This window comes from Capricornis sumatraensis, chromosome 8, assembly GCF_032405125.1.
Source record: "Capricornis sumatraensis isolate serow.1 chromosome 8, serow.2, whole genome shotgun sequence".
NCBI classification, from domain to species: Eukaryota; Metazoa; Chordata; class Mammalia; order Artiodactyla; family Bovidae; genus Capricornis; species Capricornis sumatraensis.
In genome coordinates this window covers 67,674,462-67,696,109 of record NC_091076.1, presented here as the reverse complement: position 1 = coordinate 67,696,109, position 21,648 = coordinate 67,674,462, and the positions used below count along the sequence as shown (strand labels likewise).

The 21,648-nt window shown below is 51.8% G+C and overlaps 2 protein-coding genes across 3 annotated transcripts in view; one reads left to right on the top strand and one right to left on the bottom strand.

Moving 5' to 3' along the window:
* Window positions 1-258: 258 nt before the first annotated feature.
* On the top strand, window positions 259-4,666 carry SPACA3 (sperm acrosome associated 3). Its single transcript, XM_068978919.1, has 4 exons — window positions 259-494; window positions 1,419-1,577; window positions 1,977-2,055; window positions 4,600-4,666. The coding sequence occupies exons 1-4, from the start codon at window positions 308-310 to the stop codon at window positions 4,664-4,666; spliced, it is 492 nt and encodes a 163-aa protein (XP_068835020.1). The 5' UTR covers window positions 259-307.
* Window positions 4,667-15,530: 10,864 nt separating this feature from the next.
* The window catches only part of ASIC2 (acid sensing ion channel subunit 2), a 1,230,438-nt gene continuing 1,224,320 nt past the window's right edge, over window positions 15,531-21,648 (bottom strand). For both annotated transcript variants that reach the window (XM_068977218.1, XM_068977217.1), the window contains exons 8-10: window positions 20,368-20,447; window positions 18,163-18,231; window positions 15,531-15,632 (exon numbers count right to left, since the gene is read on the bottom strand). In XM_068977218.1, the coding sequence (XP_068833319.1) occupies window positions 15,531-15,632; window positions 18,163-18,231; window positions 20,368-20,447 (251 nt within the window). The remainder of the gene's footprint in view (window positions 15,633-18,162; window positions 18,232-20,367; window positions 20,448-21,648) is intronic.

Genomic DNA, 21,648 nt, shown 5'->3' with positions numbered 1-21,648 from the left:
GGCCAACACAATATTAAAACAATTATCCTCCAATTAAAAATAAAGGGAAAAAAAAGCATAACCAAAGGGAAAAGGGGCTGACCTTGGGGAACCCTCTTGGGCTCTTGAGGGGGTTGGCTGATGCTCCACCAGGGCGGCAAGGTGGCAGGCTGGCCGCCCCCTTGTGTGGGAACCCCCCTCCCCAATTTCCCACCCACTCAGGCTCTGTTTCCCTTCTTCTTCCAGGGGTAGCCTTCTGTGAGCGGCCTGCCATCTCAAAGCCTAGCTCTGAGCCAGTGTGGCGGGGGCTCTGTGCCCCCCCGCCCACATGGAAGCCGGGAGCTGGGCTCCCAGAAGGTGGCCCCGCCCGCCCGGGATTGTGCTGCTGGCCTTGGCTTCTGCCCTCAGCAGCCTGCTCTCCTCCGGCCAGGCCAGGGTCTACAGTCGCTGCGAGCTGGCCAGGGTGCTTCAGGATTTCGGCCTGGAGGGATACCGGGGCTACAGCCTGGCTGACTGTAAGGACCCTGATCTCTCCCTCCTGCTCCCCCTCCCTCCTCCTCACTCAAGGGCTGTGGCCTTGGGAGCCTCTGTTCTCCTTTTTCAAATCAGGATCCTATGCGCTGATAGGTGGAGAACACCCAGGACTGGGGTAAATACCCAGCAGGCAGGCGACGGGTTGTTGTTGTGGAGTCGCCCAGTCATGTCTGACTCTTTGCGACCCCAATGGACTGCAGCACGCCAGGCTTCCCTGTCCCTCACCATCTCTAAGAGTTTGCCCAAGTTCATGTCCGCTGAGTCAGTATTGCATAGGAACCTGGAAGGGTAGGCGACAGGTGGCTAAGCAGAATTGCTCCCTTATGTCCTTTCCCACTGGTAAGTTGGGCGCCACAGGGAAAGAAGGGTTTCCTATCTTTAATGAAATCACGGCCACTAGGATCAGACACTGCCAGTGAAGTCGGGGGCACACTGAGCAAAGCTGAGTAAGACCAAACTTTTCAAGCTGGTGAAAGTTTTGAGACACTAACAAGTACAGCCACCCCTGGACTCATTTCTTCTCTAGTTCCAGCCCTTTCTCTCAGTCCCACCTGTGCCTTCCCAGTCGTGTCTCTAAAGAGTGAGCTCTTGTTCACTCATTTCGCAAGCATTTCTTGGGTCCCGCTATGTGCAGATGATGAGACCCAGGGAGCATGGCAGGAAGGAAGTCGGGAGACCCACGGACTCCTGTTTGGTAGCTGTGTATAACCTTGAGTAAGTCACTTTGCCCCTCTGAGCTTCAGTGGATTCCTTTGTCAAGGAGGTGAGAGGGTGTCAGACCTGATCTACTGGAAACGCGAGTTGAGGCTTGGAGGAGCTGATGCATAGGGTCTACCCCGTGAGCTCTCTGGTCTGGGTTGGCCTTTGTCATCCCACTCGCAGGCCTGTGTCTCCACCCTATGCAGGGATCTGTCTTGCTTACTTCGCAAGCGGCTTCAACACAGGTGCCGTGGACCACGAAGCCGATGGAAGTACTAACAGCGGCATCTTCCAGATCAACAGCCGAAAGTGGTGCAAAAATCTCAACCCCAATGTCCCAAACTTGTGCCAGATGTACTGCTCCGGTAGGCGGGGCCTGGGCCCGGGGCTGGCTGGGGCTTCCTCTCTGGCCTTATTTGCTCTTCTTGCTTTTTTGTCCGAGTGGGAACCCCTGCTGCCTGCTGGGTCTACCAAGGATCGTGGGGTGGGGGAGGTGATGAGAGTGGCCCTCCATGAATCTGATTTAGGATCCCAGGTGGGACACTGTCTGGAGAGCTGTGGGAAGAGGTGGGGGTTGGCTTCTGATGGGGGAAGTGATGGAGTAAGACCTGTGCTTCCAGAGGCCTTGAGAGACAGGGATGGAGTTAGATGGAGGAGGGTGTGTGTGTGAGTGAGACAGACAGACAGACAGACAGACAGACAGACTCTGGATGTCCAGCTCCACCTCCTGCTCCTTCATCGTGTTTCTCTGCCTCCCACCCCAGACTTACTGAATCCCAACCTCAAGGATACTGTTATCTGTGCCATGAAGATAACTCAAGACCCCCAAGGTCTGGGCAGCTGGTAAGTAATGTGGGTTGGAGCCCCCTGCTCCAGCTAGGACGGCAGCAGGGAGCTAACCTGGGTTGGGAAGATCTCCTGGAGAAGGGAAAGGCTACCCACTCCAGTATTCTGGCCTGAAGAACTCCATGGACTGTATAGTCCACGGGGGTTGCAAAGAGTCAGACACAATGGAGTGACTTTCACTTTCACACTACTTTCACAACTTATACCAGGCATCATTTCATGGCCTCACATTCTAATCTGCTCACCACCAGGCAATGGCACCCCACTCCAGTACTCTTGCCTAGAAAATCCCACGGACGGGGGAGCCTGGTAGGCTGCAGTCCATGGGGTCGAGCTAAGAGTTGGACACGACTGAGCGACTTCACTTTCAGTTTTCACTTTCATGCATTGGAGAAGGAAATGGCAACCCACTCCAGTGTTCTTGCCTGGAGAATCCCAGGGACGGGGGAGCCTGGTGGGTTGCCGTCTATGGGATCGCACAGAGTCGGACACGACTGAAGTGACTTAGCAGCAGCAGCAGCAGCAGCAGCACACTGAGTTTTAGGGAGAATAAACAAGTCACTGGAGGTCACAGAGTCAAGCCTGACTCTTCCCAGATCTGCCTACGTCGGACCAGGGTCTAGTAACTTTGTCTCTTAACTGTGGCATCTTTGTCTAGTACAACAGATCAAAAAAGTTCCCTGCTTGAAGCATGAGTGAGTTCTCTGGAGACCCACCCTGTCAGTCTCACCACCTTTCCACAAGATGGCCTTTGGGAGCCATCGTCAGGGGCAAGAGAGTTGGATAAGCATCTGTTGGGGCATCAGACTAGATCTTTGGAGCCCCTGGAGCAGCAGCCCTGCAGCTTCCCAGCCTCTTGTGATGGGAATTTCACTCTGTAGAGCCTGCTATCTCCCTTTATTCCCATGCCTCGATGGGAGACCAGCAGAGGACAGAATGTGGGGCAGGTAAAATTCCCCCAGGTGGCTGGAGCACAAGAGCCCGTGGCGGCTGCGACAGTGACACAGCTGGTGAGGTCATCGGGAAGGCATCAAATAGCGCGGGAGTAGTAGGAAGGGGGATGGGCCAGAGGCAGGGGCACTAGTGGGGAAGCCTTGGCCGGAGTGCAGCGAGAGACGGAAGGTGAGGACGTGCACAGTCATAAGGGTGATGGACAGGAGAGGGGTGGGGGGAGGGGCTGCGGAGGAGGAACAGGGACAGGTGACATGTGGCCAGTGAGGGAGAGGGGGAGGTGGAAAGGACTGCGGACACAGAGAAAGTCTAAGGGGGCCTTGAGGTTGACCGCAGCTCTGGAGACATGTTGACTTGCACCCCGGGAACTGAATCTGGAGTGAGGCAGGCTCAGCAGGAGAGGGCTCACAGCTGTAAAATCAGGAAGGGTGAATGCAGGCTCAGGCAGGAGTCCGAGGACTTGGATGTACCACCCGGGATGGGAGAAACAGATTCCATAGGGCTAAGTCCAAGAACAGCTCTCTTGTATGCTGGGAGTAAGTGTCTGAGAGGTGGCCCCAGAGGGTAGTGGTCACAGAAAGAAAGGTGCTGTCTGTTCCCTTCACACACATGCCTGAGAACTTAGCTGTGCCAGGTTCTGTGCTGGGTGCTAAGCTTCAGAGGTGGTGGAGACACAGTTCTCGGCCCTTAAGGATCTCAGTCTAACGGAAGAGGTGAACAAGCCAGTCAACCCCTCTCACTTAATAGATCTATTGAGGTCCTTTAAGGGCACTCCTTGCCATTGGGCTCTTTGACATTGACATCCTAGAGGACACTAGTTATCCAAACTTGGAACCCCTGGGAATTTAGGACCCCTAGGACCCCAGGATCTTGCTTATCATCCTCAAGATGCTTGTGTGACACCGGAACCAGGTAATGGTCCTAAAAGAGCCGATAAACTATAATTACCATCAATGGAGAGATCCACACTGGTAGCCAGGGAGAATAAGATCCGCATTGGTAGCCGGGGAGAATGGCGTGTGGGTGAATTTCTGTCGTTTACAAGCTGTGGACCGTGGGCAAACAATTTCCATCCTAGTTTCAGTTTTTCATTTGGAATATAGGGAACACAGTATCGGCTCAATCTAACTTACAAGGCTGCTGGGGGGATGGCAGATAAATGGGTGATGGGTGTGACAGTGCTGTGTAAACCGTAAAGGGCCGCACGCCTGTATGGTGGCACTGTCTGTCGAAGCAGCGTGGTGTAGGAAGAGAGAATTGGATTGAGGCTCTGGACCTCAGGACCCCAGGCCTTTGCCACTGTCTCCTGGGTGAACTCGAGCAAATTATGTCTGTATCTCCATCAATAAAATATCGAGGCTAGACAGATAACTTGTTATGGGTCATTCTCTTCCTTTAAAAAAAAATCGTTTTTTCCCTAGGGGCTTCTTGACGAGCTAACATGCTGACTTGTCTCTCTTCCCCTTGCCTAGCCCCTTTCCTCGCCTCACTTCCGGTTTAAAGCCCACACCTCCTTCCCGTTCTTCTCTGAGCAAATACTGAAGACTGCAGCTGACTTGCTCTCTCCTCTTCCCCATCTTCCATCCTCAGGGAGGCATGGAGGCATCACTGCCAGGGCAAAGACCTCAGTGACTGGGTGGATGGCTGTGAGCTGTAGGATTCTCTCTGGATGGACAGGCAGAGAGAATGGATGGCAGCTTGGGAGATGTTGCCTGGTTCCTGACCCAGGCCTGGGAAGACAAACCAACGAATAAAGTACAGTTTAATACAAGTGTTGTTGTGCGGTTGCTAAGTCATGTCTGACTCTTTGTGACCCCATGGACTGCAGCGCACCAGACTTCCCTGTTCTTCACTGTCTCCCTGAGTTTGCTCAAACTCATGTCCATTGAGTCGATGATGCCATCCAACTACCTCATCCTCTGTCAATCTAAGTGTGGTTCTCGGCTATCACTGTGTTTCCAGGTGGTATGTTGGAGCCAGAAGCATCTCAGGAGTTCCTCACTTGTCCCCATGGGCTGGGGTTCAGTTGGTCTTCAAAAAACCCTCAGTGGAGGTTTGCCTCCATTCCTGGAGGCCTGACTGGAGGGTATGCGTCAGTGCCTTCATTGCCCACCCCTGGCAGAGTTTCCCCAGTGAACCTCGTGAGTATATGAATGAGGCATCCTGAATGAATGGTAGACACTCAGCTCAGTTTGTAGAATCAGTGAATGAATGGGCCCATACCGTCTTTCCATATAGCCACAATTCACTCAATGGTATTGGTAAGCACTAGCTTTCAGGCTCCAGGCATACCTCTAGGGGGAACCATGGCCCCTCCTGAGCCCTCATGGGGAGCGCTCTGCCTCTCATAGGGGCCACTCAGGCTGCTTCTCATCCTAGTCTGGCTCACCTCCCTTGGAGTAGGGAGTTTGGCATAGTTTAGGAAGAGATGGTTCAGTGGGGTTTTCTCCTTTATCCTGGCTGCCTGGCCTTGGAAAGGTCACTCCACCTCTCATAGGCAAGTTCTTCATGGGTAAGAGGAGCTAATAAAGGCCATCTTACAATAATTTATCAGTGACATAATATAGCTCAGTGAGGCGCCTGGTACAGGATGGGGCACAGAGTGGGGGAAGGGGGCTCCAGAAACACTGACCTCATGTCTGGTTTCCCTGAGGTCTGGGGGTGCCAAGCCCCACCTACCTCATGGGCACATGTCCTGCTTGTCCTGGTGACCAGGGCTTCCTTGAGAAGTCTGCACAGTGCCCTCATCACTGTTTGCTGAGGAGGAGGAAGAAGGGAGGAGAAGGTGCTGGAAGAAGGAGCAGAAGGGGACAGACTTTAGATAAAGCGGCAGAAATTTCTATGGGAAATGGGGGAGAATTAAGTAAAGTTCTCTCATTTTTAAAAAAGATTGTTTTGATGTGGACCATTTTTAAAGTCTTTATTGAATGTGTTGCAGTATTGCTTCTGTTTTACTTTTCGGCCACAAGGAATGTGGAATCTTAGCTCTTCCACCAGGGATCAAACTTGCACCCCTTGTACTGAAAGGTGAAGTCTTAACCCCTGGACCACCAGGCAAGTCCTGTTTGTCATTTTTTAAAGTTCACTGATAAGGACCTACCGTATAGTACAGGGAACTCTACTTAATACTCTGTGAAGACCTATATGGGAAAAGAATCTTTACAAAAAAAGCAGATATATGTGTATGTATACCTGATTCACTTTGCTGTACACCTGAAACAACACACTGTAAATCAACTATATTCCAATGTATAAAAATAAAATAAGGGGAATGTCAGGCAGGCCGGACGGCTCAGTGAGGTGCATAGCACCAGGGACCTGAGTCATGTTTCCTGTTAGCTGGGAGAAAAACAGCATTCCTTGACCAAATTAGGAAGACTTCCTGTACACACCAACCAGAAAGAGACAGGACATGCGCTCATCCTGCCTAGCCAATCATGTAACGCCAGCTACTCCTGTAGCTGAGACAAAGAACTGCCTGTATATAAGCCGCCATACTCCTTTGTTCGGGGCTCTCATCAGATTCTGCCGTGTCGGATGAGACTGGAGCCCTAGCGCGCTAGAAATAAAATTCCCTTCTTGCCTTTGCATTACTGTGGTGGACTTGTTCACTCTCTTGGTCGGTTCGGAGATACGGGCTCGGTGCATAACAGGGAAAAAAGCACAGGTTACCTCATTATTGCATTAGTGTGGTTCCAGGAAACTCACTGGACTTTTGTCCAAGGTAACGCCGCTGGTGGAGCTAGGATTCCAACGGGGCTGTTCAACTCAGAGGTTGTGCTTTGTCCTCAGCGTGTCCCAGCCTCCATAGCTGGACCAGCTCTTGGACGGGACCTCCGGGATGGGAAGGCACGGTGGATGGAGTGCAGCAGAGAGACAGCCCAGTTCTCTCCAGCAGGCACCCAAGCTTCTCCAGACATTCCACGTTCTCCTCTGCCTCCAAGCCTTTGCTCAGGGATCTCCTCTGCAAACCTGCCTCCCTGGCAACTTCCACCCATCTTTCGAGGCTTCAGCCAGAACCTGCTCCTCCTCAGGAGACAGTCCCGGTGCCTCTTCTCCAATGGGTGCACATACCTGGTACATCTCTGCTATACGTCTCTCTGCTCAGGTTCTTCTGTGCGTGGCTGCTGCCCATCTCTGCCTGCCTCCACTCTGAGCCCCATCCTCTTGACATATGAACCCCCCCAGGGGCTAGCACTGGGGACCTCTGGAAGGAGATCAAACCAGTCAGTCCTAAAGGAAGTCAACCCTGAATATTCTTTGGAAGCACCGATGCTGAAGCTGAAGCTCCAATGCTTTGGCCATCTGGTGCGAAGAGCTGACTCATTGGAGAAGACCTTGATGCTGGGAAAGATTGAAAGCGGAAGGGGACAACAGAGGATGAGATGGTTGGATGACATCATTGACTCAATGAATATGAATTTGAGCAAACTCTGGAAGATAGTGGAGGACAGAGAAGCCTGGCGTGCTCTAGTCCATGGGGTTGCAAAGAGTTGGACACGACTGAGCGATTGAGCAACAACGAAGTGCCTAGCACAGTGCCCAGCTACGTAGTGAGCACACAGAAAATGCTCAAGGAGCGAGGAAGTCTGGACAGAGGCCCCCACCTGGTGCTTTGAAGTTTTCCAGCTGTTTCTTCTCCCTCTTCCCTGTAAAGCAGGTGGAGCTGAGGATTCTTTGGTGGCCTCCAGTATCTTCCTCTTGGGCTTATTTTAACTTGGATGGAATTCCTTTTGAAACGAAGCCACAATGTCTGAATTACACTGAAGACAAATGGCCCACGGTGGTGCTCGGTTAGTCAAATGAGCCGCTACAGAAGCACGGCGTCGTGGAGAGCAGATTTAAGGAGGCAAGGCGTCCAAATTCCCCATCCCAAGGCATCACTCACAGCCATTAGCACTGGGTGGTTTTTTCTTTTCTTTTCTTTTTTTTTTTTTTTAAACAAAAAGCACTATTACAGTCTCGCTTGGGAACAAATGAGATGTCAACAAGGGTGCCTGTCTAGGGACTCCACGGCAGCCAGAGAACACGCCCCCACATTTCCTGAATGCAGCGGATGCGGTGGTCACATTCCTGAAGGATCAGGTCACGGGGATGTTTGCAAAGCGATGCTGCAGCTGCTTCCTACGTATGCAGGTCTCCTAGGCCCTTGTGATCTCCACATGTACAGGATAATCTGATGAAATCCCATTTCCAAGGTTCTCTGTTCATCCTTTTTTTCTGCTCGTTCATTCATTTTGCCTTCTGTGAAAACTTGCTAGTACCCGAGCTGCAGCAGGTGCCAAAGATTTAAAAAATTGCAGGAGAAAAAAATCGATCAAATCCCATCTATCTTTTTACCCTTCTTCTTATAAATTGAAAAAGGACAGAATATCCTTTATGAGGAGAAAGTTGCTCTTGTGATACCCTGGCGTTCTTTTGGAGGAGAGTTTAACACTTTCTAGACCAGGGGTGTGTCCCTAGAGGATCTGGCTCCTTGGGGTCCATAACCCTTCTAAAATTGTACACAAAATTTTGTGTACATCTATTGGACCACGTGCGTTTTTTCTCTTGGGTAGAGAGTTCATAGCTTTCACCTTTTAAAAAATACAAACAAGGCTAAAATCAGTGTTTTACAGGAAGGAAAAGAAAGAAGAAAAGATAGAAAATATACACCTTAGTTCATTTAATTCTCATACTCAGCCTGGAACCTAGGAACCATCATCTCTGTCATATAGATGGGAAACAGAGGCTCTCAGAAGTAAATGGAACATTTGCTTGGATACCTGACACCTGTTCTCAATTTTAGAGTCAGAGACTATTAGAGTTGCGATGTACCAGAGACTTTTTGTCCATTTCCCACCCCTCACTTTTTCTCTTTTCATTTTGAAAAATTTTACTTTTTTGGCTGCACTGCGTGGCATGGCATGAGGACTCTGAGTTCCTGACCAGGGACTGAACCTGCACCCCCTGAGGTGGAAGCATGGGGTCTTAGCCGCTGGATCACCCGGGAAGTCCTTATCTTTCATAGAGGGGGAAACTGAGGCAGAGAAGTGAAATAAATTGTCCAAATTTATGTGGTCAGTTAATAGCAAAAATAGGTCAGAAATTCAGTCTTTTGACTCTGTCCGAATCTTTTGCCACCTATCGCTTTATTCTTGCAAAGCCAGTGAGTGTTCGTTTCACAGAAGGTTACATTGAGTTAGTAAGAGACCTCCCCCTTCTATTCATTCTCAGGCTAGGCTTATTCCCACCGACCTGTTTCATGGTCTCCAGGCAACTTGCGGCCTCAAACGCACTGAACCTATCAGTCTTAGGAATACACAGATGCACGTGCAAAATGATTCCACACGCTAGGGATCCCGAACGGTTAGGGACAAAGCCATTAGATAAGGACATCAACCCTTGGCTTGGGAAATCCAGTCCTAGATGCTTGGAGAGCTGAGGAAGAAACTTAAAGGATTTCAACCATGATACAGAGTGGTACCTCAGTGTGGTGTCCTGGCCCTGCATCCGTACACGTCCATCAGCCTCTCGGTGGTCATTTTGGACATTTCCTCCTTCTCTTCTTCACTTGACTCCCTGGACCTTCGTGCAGTCCCACAGCTGTGCCTCCTCCAGCATTCCACCCCCAGGGGCTTCCCATATGCTGCTCTAGCGTTCTGCTGCTGCAAAAATTCAGATCCATCTTTCAGAACTGTTTTCTTGTCAGTATCCCCACTCAGATGATAAATTCCCTAAGGGCAAGTGCCCGAAGCTTAATAGGCAATCAGTGAATGGAGACCCCTTGTTCTTCATGAGTTTCCGTTTCCTTGGTTGCCTGCTCCCCTCCCAGTTGGGCCAGGAAGCTCTCTCTGTGCAGTGTGGGCTCTGCCCTGGCTGTGGCTGGATTAGGGCTGGTGGCACCCCCTCCCCCACCCCCGGAGGAGTCAATTCCTTGCCTCTCTGTAACAGGGGAGCTCATTCATTGGTGCTTTCTGGAGGCACTTGTCTCTGCTCCAAGTTTAGTTCTCAAAATCGAACTGAATCTCTGAGCTTGTGGAGGGGGTGGTCTCAGATTCCTCCTTGCAATCCAGGCTCAGGCTGGCTGAGCTGAGCTTCCCCTGAGGGAATCATTAAAAGATCACACTTGGGCTTCCCTGATGGCTCAGGTGGTGAAGAATCTGCCTGCGATGCAGGAGACCCAGGTTTGATCCCTGGGTGGGGACGAATACCTGGAGAAGGAAATGGCAACCCACTCCAGTATTATTGTCTGGAGAAGGAAATGGCAACCCACACCAGTATTATCGTCTGGAGAAGGAAATGGCAACCCACACCAGTATTCTTGTCTGGAGAAGGAAATGGCAACCCACACCAGTATTCTTGTCTGGAGAATCCCACGCACAGAGGAGCCTGGTGAGCTACAATCTGCTGCTGCTGCTAAGTCGCTTCAGTCGTGTCCAACTCTGTACGACCCCATAGACGGCGGCCCACTAGGCTCCTGTCCCTGGGATTCTCCAGGCAAGAACACTGGAGTGGGTTGCCATTTCCTTCGCCAATGCATGAAAGTGAAAAGTGAAAGTGAAGTCACTCAGTCATGTTCGACTCTTCGAGACCCCATGGACTGCAGCCTACCAGGCTCCTCCGTCCATGGGATTCCAGGCAAGAGTACTGGAGTGGGGTGCCCCTGCCTTCTCCAGAGCTACAGTCTACTGGGTCGCAAAGAGTCAGACACAACTGAAGGACTAAACCACCACACCTGTGGGTGGGGCCGGCCTCTCCCATTCTCCCTCCCAGCTCACCAGAACCTATCTAGAGACCCTCTGTGGATTCTTGGTCATTAGGTGTGCTCATGGTGAAGATTTACAAAAATAGGTCCAAGCTGGAGAGGAACATAAAAGAACTCTGGGCTCTCTTGGCACCAAACAACAAAAGAACAGTGTGTAAACAGTGGGCTCAGCCCCTGGCAAATAGTTTCTCCTTTCACCTAACTGTGGCTGATTCTGTTTCTGAGATTATATGCCATTATTTGATCGATTGATCAACCAGTCAATTGGTTGGTCTGACCCTTTGAGGTCACTGATAATTCATCCTTGCGGTTTGACCTTATGATTGCACCAAGCTTCCTGCCACTGTGTCACCATTTGGGCAAGTCTTGAAAATGTGACGCTGGGACCTCCCTGGCAGTCCCACGGTTAAGACTCCACCTTCCCGTGCAGGCGGTGCGGGTTTGGTTCCTGGTCCCACATACCGTGGAGTGCGGCCAAAAATTGAAAAAAAAGAAAATGTGACACTTTCCAAGTCTCCTGTGTCTACCAGACCTCTTGAGGGCATCCCTAAAGAAATGATCACACACACGGCTACTTGTTTGAAATAATGATAATAAAAAATACCACAACTCCCAGGAATTTAGGCTTATGACTGTATCTTTGCTCAACAGCCAGTTAATTATTATAATCGGTAGCTGGCTATTGATTTACTCTCTTGGATTTCCTGCCTTTTCTTTAAATAAGTTAAGTTTACAGACCTACTCCCAGATGAACAAAGCCAGAATTCTTCAATCAGAAGGGACGCATACATATCCGAAGCCTGGAGCAATCCAAACCTGTTAGAATATTCTTCACTCCATCCCAGATTGATCTGAAAAAATTTAAAAAGGAAGCCAGAAATCCAATGAAGTAGCTCACATTGCAATTTAAGTTATAGATTTTTAAAAAATGTATGAAACTATTAAAGTGGAAAGAGGCAGAAGCATCCGACAGACTCCCAACTCACTGAATAGACACTTAATGTGGTTTCCATCCCCGATGGGAGCAGTCTGAAGACACTCTGTTCTTCTACACCCTGTAGTCTAGGCGCCAGAAGGACTATTTCCAGTCTGATGTAGTGAGGAGTGAACTTCTCTTTGGAGAGGGATTCCACATTTTAGGTGGCTAAACTATTGGAGCTTCAGCGTCAGCATCAGTCCTTCCAATGACTGACTATTCAGGGGTGATTCCTTTAGGATGGACTGATTGGATCTCCTTGCAGTCCAAGGGACTCTCAAGAGTCTTCTCCAACACCACAGTTCAAAAGAGTTAATTCTTTAGCACTCAGCTTTCTTTATAGTCCAATTCTCAGATCCATACATGACCACTGGAAGATCCATAGCTTTGACTAGATGGACCTTTGTTGGCAAAGTAATGTCTCTGCTTTTTAGTATGCTGACTAGGTTGGTCATAGCTTTTCTTCCAAGGAGCAAAGGTGTTTTAATTTCATGGCTGCAGTCACCATCGGCAGTGCTTTTGGAGCCCAAGAAAATGAAGTCTGTCACTGTTTCCACTGTTTCCCCTTCTATTTGCCATGAAGTGATGGGACCAGATGCCATGATCTTTATTTTCTGAATGTTGAGTTTTAAGCCAGCTTTTCCACTCTCTTTCACTTTCACCAAGAGGCTCTTTAGTTCCTTTTTGCTTTTTGCCATAAGGGTGATGTCATCTGCATATCTGAGGTTATTGATATTTGTCCCAGAAATCTTGATTCTAGCTTGCGTGTCATCCAGCCCAGCATTTTGAATGATGTACTCTGCATGTAAGTTAAATAAGCAGGGTGACAATATATAGCCTTGACATACTCCTTTCCCAATTCTGAAATAGCCCATTGTTTTATGTCCTGTTTGAAAGTGTAAGTGAAAGTCCCTCAGTTGTGTCCGATTCTTGGTGACCCCATGGACTATAGTCCATGAAATTCTCTAAGTGAGAATACTGGAGTGGGTAGCTGTTCCCTTCTCCAGGGGATCTTCTCAACCCAGGGATCAAACCCAGGTCTCCGACACTGCAGGCAGATTCTCTACCAGTTGAGCCACCAGGGACGATGTGACCAGTTAATAACCTTGAGATGGGAGGATTAGTATGAAATATTGGCTGGGTCTAATATAAAGAGTCTTTTAAAAATGGAAGAGGCATACACTACCATGTGTAAAATGTGGGAAGTTGCTGTGAAGTACAAGAAGCTCAGTTTAGTGTTCTGTGATGACCTAGAGGGGTGGGATGGGGATGGGTGGGAGGGAGGCTAAGGAGGGAAGGGATATAGGTATACAAATAGCTGATTCACTTCATTGTGCAGCAGAAACGAACACATTATAAAGAAGCAATTATACTCTTAAAAAAAAAAACCTAGTTACCTAAATACAAAACAAAACAGAAGAGGCAGGCAGGAGAGGATCTGAGTTAGAGGAAGACGAGACTAGCAGATCATTTTTGCGATGTAAAGACTCAACCCATCATTGCTGTCTTTGAAGAAGGAGGAAGAGGCCACAAGCCAAGGAATGTGGGCAGACACTAGAAGCTGGAAAAGGTGAAGAAATAGCTTCTCCTCTAGAGCTTCTGAAAGGAAGATAGCCCTGCTGATACCTAGATTCTAGCCCAGTGACAGCCACGTCCAATTTCTGGCCTCCTGAACTATAATACATTTGTGTTGTTTTAAAGTCACTAGGTTTATCATTTTGTTACGGCAGAGATAGAAAACTAAAAGGTCCCTTCCAGTGGCTGCATCCTCTGTTTCTGGAAAGGAAACCCCAGCGTGGCCAACGCCCGCTGAGAGGATGCGCGGAAGGACGCCACAGACCCAGCTCCCCCTGCAGCCCCGTGAGTGCCAGATGCCGTCCTGCTTGTGCGTCAGTGTGGCTGGTGTTCCTTGTCCCACCGGCAGGGGGAGTAATGCTGTCCTAGCATCTCGAGTCTGAAGGGGCCTCTGGAGAGCATCTGTGAAGACACAGGTAAGGTATTATTTGCAGCCTCAGGTGGAGGGAATGGAGCCCAGAGGGGTGCATGATCTCATCCATCACTTCCTTGTATTAGGAGAGGGAACGAGAGGGATTGGATAGCAAAGCAGGGACCAGATCCCTGGTCCAGCCAGCGATTTCTGTGCACGTGTGCACGAGGAGGGAGGTATGAACCATCTTAGGTCTTCCTTCATGACTTTGGGGGTGACTTTGAGTTGGGAGCGGCTGGGGGCGGGGAGTGAAAGATTAGACTACAGGAGCTGCCCCTGTGGAATTAGCAGGTCGCTGTGAGGGCAAGCACTCTGCTGGAGCAGAAAGCTCTCTCTTGCCACAGAGGGGCTTGAAAGGGCACGTTCTCTCCCCACCAGCGGCATCTTCCCACCTCCTTTCCCACAGGGACATCCTCTCAGGAGGATGCGAGAGTCAAGGGGAGTGAGGCAGAAGCAGGTCTGTTGGATGGGGGAGAGGGGGTGGCTTGTAGAGGGGGATGGGAAAGGCAGGAGGGTGGGAGGGAGGCCAGGCTGGGGCAGGTGTCCAGACCGAACTCACCGACCTGGCCAGGAGGAGCCAGGGAAAGGGATGTGAAGGCCTCCTCTAAGGGTTGCCGGTCTGGGCAGTGAGTTCCGCCTCTCTGTCTCTGTGGCACGTGCCTGCAGTCCAGGGCAGTGTCATTGCAACTGTGGGCATGGTGAAGCCATTTACAGCGTTGCACTCGACAGTGTTTAAAGACGCAGGGTAGGATAGAATAGAATAGGAGCGCACATGTTTTGTAAAGGTAAGCGTTTCATAAATTTTATCTCTCCATCTATTTGTCACCTATCTATTATCATCTATGTCTCTATCTATCATCTATTCTGTCGGTTTTGACTTGGCAGGTCTGTCCCTTTCCTAACATCTTGGGGAGAAAGAGTGTAGGGAAAAGGCAGAGACGACTCGGCCATGTCCACAAGACCAGCTTTTAATATGACCGTGATTGGAAGCACGAATAAATAAACGCCAGAGAAAATGGAAAAACCAAACCAAAGCTCGGAACATCGAAACCCAGATTCAGAAAACGAAAGGAAACATATCTCCGACAAACAAACAAACAAACAAAAAGCCCCCCCCTCGCGAAGAGACAGAATCAGACTGCACAAGCCATGTCACAGGGAGGGCCGACGGCGTGGGCCCCGCGGCTGTACCCCCCCGCCGCCGCCCCTCCGTCTCGGGCCCCTGGGAGGGGAGGAGGGCGGCCCCGGGCACCCTGTGGGCCGGCGTGGGGAGGCGGAGGGCGGGCTGGGTGGGCAGGTTAAGAACCTTCACAAACGACAGGAGGACCGGATAGCGTCCAGGGCTCTGCGGGTTCCCTCTGGAGTGTGCAGGTGTGATTCCTGCGCGGCCTCGTGGTGGTGCACCTCGGCGCTGGAACCCGGTCCCCCTGCAGGGCTGCTGGAAACCGCACGGCGAGGGTCGCGGACAGAGAAAGACGCGGACGCGGGGCCGTGAGGGTCGGAGCATGCAGTGCTTTGTACGTCTGGCAGTGAGATGTGACGGCGGGTCGGTTCTCAGACAGTTTCAGGGCGGGACTCGCTTCTCCTAAGAGGGTCGGACGCGCGGCGGCGGCGGGGCCCGAGGACGCGTCGTGCCAGACGTGGCCGGAGCGAGGTTTCAGCAGAGTTTGCTATGTGTGCATAGGGGGCTCTTGCTTCTTTCCATCGGTGGGCAGGGGCCACCCCACCTGAGCCTGCGGTCCCCTGTCCTGGTCCCAGGCCAGGTCTGTTTGGGGGTGGGGGGGTGGTGGTGCCGGGTCGTCCGAGGGCCGTCAGCAAGCAATCTCCTCCAAGGTCCCCAGGGCCGTCTGCAGGGGCACGTTCACAGTGTGGCTGATGGTTTCGGAGTGGTTTGGCATCGTGTCACAAGTGCTCTGGCAGGGAAGAGGAAAGTGCCTGTTGATGTTCATTCAGCAAAAATGTGTCCCAGGGACCCTGCAGCCCAGCCCAGGCCCTGGGAACGTGCAGCCCATAGTGGGCTCTCCAGGGCACTGCTGCTCTGCCCCAAACCCCTCCAGTGCTGGGTTGCCATCTTCTGGCATGAAGCTGGGGCGGGGCAGAGGGGGGGGATGCCTCACTGTCTTCAGAATCCTCTCCACTGTCCGCCTAGGCGCTCCCCCACAGCTGCAGAGTGCAGAGGAAGCTTCCTGGTGATGGGGTTTAACAGCTAGTTTGACCTTCTCTCTAAGCGCTTCCCAGGTGGCTCAGTGGTAAAGAATCTGCCTGCCAATGCAGGAGACATAAGAGACACAGGTTTGATCCCTGGGTGGGGAAGATCCCCTTGGAGGAGGAAATGGCAACCCACTCCAGTATTCTCGCTTGGAGAATCCCATGGACAGAGGAACCTGGAGGGCTACACGTGGGGTCTCAAAGAGCCCAACACAACTGAAGTGACTTAGCACATCTATAAGGGACAAAGCAGCCCAAGGGTGGTAGCTGTATTCCCTGCGTTGTACAATATATCCCATATTTATATCCTGTGGACCTCTCCAGAGGTCCCCTGCTGTGTCACTGGAAGCTACATCTGAGTGGTGTGTAGCCTTGGGGCGTGGATGACCCATCCCGCCCTCCTCCTTGGACCTCTGTTGGGTCCACCTGGGGTGGAGGAGGGGCCACCTGTGGCCTGGCCTGGGCAGGAGGGGCTGCTTGATCGCTGAGGCAAAACAGTGGAGGTCTCTGCCAGCTGGGAGTCTGACCCCTGATCCCAGCTGCCTCCAAAGGACCTTGGGGTAAGGCTGGCCTCAGGGAAGGGTTATCTCGGGTGTCTGAGCAGGGCAGGGCTGAGGTGGCTTTGAGTCTTCTGGGTGATTCCTAGCCCTGCAGAGGGCTGGAGGCTGGGAGGGATGTGAGTGGAATTCTGTGCTAAGAATTTGGGGGAGATTAGATGAGGATGAGTCTGGGAGCAGTGCAAAGGAGGAGGCTATGTCTCTGAGACATTCTGAAGGCAGAAGGGAGGGTGGGGTGAGGGGAGGGAGCCTGTATTCGCTGAGCGCTTACTACAGACTAGTCACTGGACGCTCATTGCTTCCCAGGGCCTGGTCTCATTTACTCTGATGGCCCCCCTTGAGGTCCCAGTGGTTTGGCAGCGGCTCAGAGAGGGAGATGATGTACCCTCAGATGCACAGCTGGGAAGAAGGGCCCTGGGATCCAGGCAGGTCAACTGAGTCCAGAGCCCGGGGCTCCTTCCACCCACACTGCCCGCCCTTCCACAGAAGCTGTCTTCTGTTCAAACAGAAGCTGCAGGGACCCGAGAGAATCAAAGTGGGATGTTTAGCCTGGGAGATGAGTAGAGAAACAGTGTCTGGAGCAAAAATGGGAGCCCAGATAGGAGGAGGAGGAGGAGGAGGAGGAGGCTGGGATCCACTTGGGATGTTATGATTTTAAGGCAGCAGATGGCCAAGGAATGCGGTGTTCTCTTGGGGCCGGGGTGCTGACGTGGGGGAAGTCAGTGATACCCACGACCTTCAGCGGAGACCAGGGTCCAGGAGCAGACTGAATCTGGGAAGGAGAGTGTGGATGGTGTAAGAGGGGCTGCCTCTTAGACTTGAGGAAAGAGAGGCCACAGTAGGAAGGAGGCTAGGGTGTCCCCCCAGCTGTGTAACCTGGGCCTCTGGGCCACAACTGCCTCATATACAACATGGAGATAAGAACAGCCCTTCCTCCAGGTGACTCTAGGGTTAAAATGACGTGTCACTCTTAAGGCGCATAACACAGTGCCTGACACATACCAGGCTTACAATGGTCAGCAGTTATAATGGGTGTTATTGCTTCTACCTACTTCATAGAATCTGCCTGCTAAGCAGGAGATGCGGGTTCGATCCCTGGGTTGGGACGATCCCTTGGAGAAGGAAATGGCAATTCACTTCAGTATTCTTGCCTGGAGAAGTTCCCAGACAGAGGAGCCTGGTGGACTACAGTCCATGGGGTTGCAAAGAGTGGGACACGACTTAGCTACTGAAACAACACTGCTACTTCAGAGGGCCCCACATCCTATGTCCTGCTCCAATGGGGTAGAGTGACAGGGATGTTCCTGCTCACATTCTGCCACCTAGGGAATAAGGGAGTGGGCCTACATGGAGCCTCTCCTTGGTCTCCCAAGGCACGCGAAGAGGGGCGTGGCTTCTGGCTGGGGAGAAGCTGAGCTGGTCCAGGCAGAAGCATTTCCTGGTCTTCGCTGCATCCATGGAGCAGATCCAATCTACAGCTGGCTTCCAGGATGGGTCTCAGAGAGAGGCTCAAGGTTCAGCTGGAGTGTCCTTGGACTTGGGAGCTGTGGAGGGTCTTGAGCTATGGAAGGTGTGTGACGGAGCACTCCCGTCCTGCCTGGCACCGGCATCTGCTTTCACACGGCTTGTACACACCAAGGAACTAACCAACCTGCAACCCCCTGCCGGCCGCCCTTACCACATTCTCATCGTGGCTCCCTTCCTCCTCTTCTTTGCCAAGCAGGTCTAAGAGCTTCTCTTTGATCAGCTGCAAGAAAGGCAGGAAGGAAAGTCAGGCCGGGAGAAAGGCATCAAGGTAGCGAGAGAGACCTCCTTCCACGTGGTTGGGCTGGGGAGGCAGGGGAAGTGGCCACCTGGGCTGCAGCTGGACAGACATTGGTAGGAGCCCAGCCTGGCATCCCAACTAGGGTCTCTAGCCAAGCTTTTGGTGCAGGAGCTAGAGACTGGAGTGTGGGGGGCACGGGAGGGCCACAGTGTGGTCTCTCAGCATGGCTTGTTCCCCATCTGTCCTGGGGGGACAGTTACTCGTCACTTTTGAGGCCTGACAACTCCACAGTTCACAAGGTCGGGGTACAACTGTGTTAACATTTCATTCTCAGTAGGAGAGTAGTTATTAAATATGTTTTCTGATGTGTGTGATTCAACTTCTATAACTTTGTACATCTTAGCACAAAAATGATTAAACAGGGCAGAACAAAATCTGGCTGTGGGACCCAGTTTGGGAACTGGGTCGCCATGCTGAGAGGTGGGGTGTGGCACTCCACAGGCCCCTGGTCACTCCACTTCCCACAGTGCTGGGAGGAAAGCAGTAGCAAGACTGATGTGCCCCTGGAGCACGCAGTGCCTGAAGCTGCTGTGTGTTGTGTGGGAAGCTTTCAGAGACTGTTTTCCAGCTGCCTCCTGAGGGTGAGAGCTCTCTGAACCAGAGCGGCTGGAGTGCCCCTGCTCTGCCTGCTCAGGATTGATGACCTCTCAGGAGTGCTCCTCCCCTAAACCTGCCTGGACCCCGGAAGGCGCTGCTCTGGTGACGGGTCACCTGGAGGGCAGGTGTGTGTGTGTGCATGTGGGGTGTGTGTGTGTGGTGTATGTGTATTTGCGAGCAGTGTGTAAGTGTAATATGGAGTGTGTGTGCATGTGTGGTGTATGAGTATGGTGTGTGTGTGGTGTGTATGTGTGTATGTGTTGTGTGTGAGTGTGGTATAAGTGTGTGTGATGTACGTGTGTATGTCATGTGTGTGCAAATGGTGCGTGTGTACAGTGTATGTGGTTTATCTGTGGTGTATGTGTGTATTTGTGAGCAGTGTATGAGTGTGGTGTAAGTGTGTGTGGAATATGTGTGTGGGGGCTATATGTATGTGTATATGTTATATGTCAGTGTGGTATTAGTGTATATGATGTATGTGCATGTCACATCTATGCAAGTGGTGTGTGTCTATAGTATATATTGTGTGCCTGTGGCATATGCGTGCATTTGTGAGCAGTGTGTGTAAGTGTGGTATAAGTGTGTGTGGAATATGTGTGTGTGGGGTGTGTGGGGTATATGTGTGTGTCTCTGTTATATGTGAGTGTGGTATTAGTGTGTGTGATGTGTGTGTGTATAGCAAGTGTATGCAAGTGGTGTGTGTGGAGCATATGTGGAGTATGTATGGAGTGTGTGGGGTACAGGTGTGTGTATATGTTGTGTATGAGCATGGTATAAGTGTGGTGTGTGTGTGTGTGTGTGGAGTGTATGTGGAGTGCATGTGGCATGTGTGTGTGTGCAGCGTGTGGGGTATATGTGTGTGTGTGTTGTGTATGATATGCTATAAGTGTGTGGGGTGTGTGTGTATGTTGTGTATGTGATGCTATAAGTGTGTGGTGTGTGTGTGTATGCATATGCTATAAGCGTGTGGGGTGTGTGTGTATGTTGTGTATGCATATGCTATAAGCGCGTGGTGTGTGTGTGTGTTGTGTATGTGTATGCTATAAGTGTGTGTGTATGTTATGATATAAGCACGTGTGTGTGTGTGTATGTTGTGTATGCATATGCTATAAGCGTGTGTGGTGTGTGTGTGTGTGGTGTGAGTGTGCAGGTGTAGACACACCCACGCGTGAAGCCCCACACGAGGCCAAGGGGCTCCGCGCCGGCCCCTGCACTGTCTCATCCCTCCGGTTCCCCGTGTGCGGGTGTAGATGGCTCCGAGGACAGGCCTGCGGCTTCCATCTCTCTCACCCACCTCTCCCCGGTGCCTGGGGCACGGGGACAGACAGTGTCCACGCACAGGAAGGGCAGGCAGCCCTGGGAGGAGGGAGGCCGAGCTCTCTCCGCTCCGTGCTCTGGTTCTGGGCGTCGGGGCAGGATGAGGGTGCCTGGTGGTCCCCCACGAGCAATCCCGCATCTTACCTCATAAATATAATCAAAGAGCTCTAGTATTGTAAGGATACTAGCACCAATGAACAGTCCCATCTGACCACCAATATCACCTGGAGAGAGAGAGAGAAGACAAAGACTTGGCTTTCCTGACAGTGCTTCTGGAAGGGTGGATGGACGGAGAACTTGGAAAGCAGGCTTTCTGAGAGGGGCCCCCTTCCCAGAGGCGGGGCCCGGGCCTGGTGGCTGGAGGGCAGGCCCTGGACAAGCCGCTCCCTCACTGCGCTGCCCTGAGAGCTGCTGGGTTTCAGCACCCACGGGGGTGGGAACTAACCTGGATGCTTACTTGAGGGGCCTGGAATGGACCTCCCGTGCGGACGGCCTGGTTCAGTTCCATTTGGAACCACAACGTTGGGGCCCAGCTTTGGCTCCGGGCTGGGAACAGATGAGACGTGTGTGGTCCCTGCCCCGGGCGAGGGCACAGTCAAGCCTGAGATGTGTGTCAGTGTCCTGAGTGGGGGTCTTGGGAGCAGGCACGTAAGAGCCACCCCCAATTATGACAGGGCCTTTGAAGCTATCTTGAGGCCCCTCTCACCCTTGGGATAAAGTCCTTGGAAGCATGTGTCTCCCCTCCCTAAAGGTAAATGTCTGGTCTCTTTCTATTTATTATTTTTTATTTTTATTATTTTTGGCCGCGCTGGGCCTCCACTGCTAGGCGCAGGCTTTCCCTGGTTGCGGTGAGCAGGGGCTACTCTTCCCTGTGCTGGGCGGGCTGCTCACTGTGGTGGCTTCTCTTGTGGAGCGAGGGCTCTAGGCGCATGAGCTTCCGTGGTTGCAGCTCGCAGGTTCTAGAGCACAGGCTCGGTAGTTGTGGTGCACAGGCTTGGTTGCTGGATCTTCCGGGACCGGGGATTGAACCCTTGCACTGGCAGGTGGATTCTTAACCACTGGACCACAAGGGGAGTCCTTTGGTCTCTTTCTAGAGTACAGGTTCTTGCCCTGAGTGTATGGTCCCCGCTGACCAGGGGTCTTCTGATCCCCTTGTATCAAACTCCTGCGAGACTTGTATTCAGTATAGATGCCTGCACCTGCCTCTTGTTGTGCTTAGTCGCTCAGTCGTGTCCAACTCTTTGAGACCCCATGAACTGGAGCCCGCAAGGCTCCTCTGTCCATGGGGGTTCTCCAGGCAAAAATATTGGAGTGGGTTGCCATGCCCTCCTCCAGGGGATCTTCCCAACCCAGGGCTTGAACCCAGGTCTCCTACATTGCAGGTGGATTCTTTACCATCTGAGCCACCAGGGAAGCCCGGGGGCC

Coding starts and splice junctions, on each gene's coding strand:
- SPACA3 (XM_068978919.1), top strand. CDS start 308: ATGGAAGCCGGGAGCTGGGCTCCCAGAAGGTGGCCCCGCCCGCCCGGG. Junction 495..1,418: donor GGGCTACAGCCTGGCTGACT/GTAAGGACCCTG, acceptor CACCCTATGCAG/GGATCTGTCTTGCTTACTTC. Junction 1,578..1,976: donor GTGCCAGATGTACTGCTCCG/GTAGGCGGGGCC, acceptor CTCCCACCCCAG/ACTTACTGAATCCCAACCTC.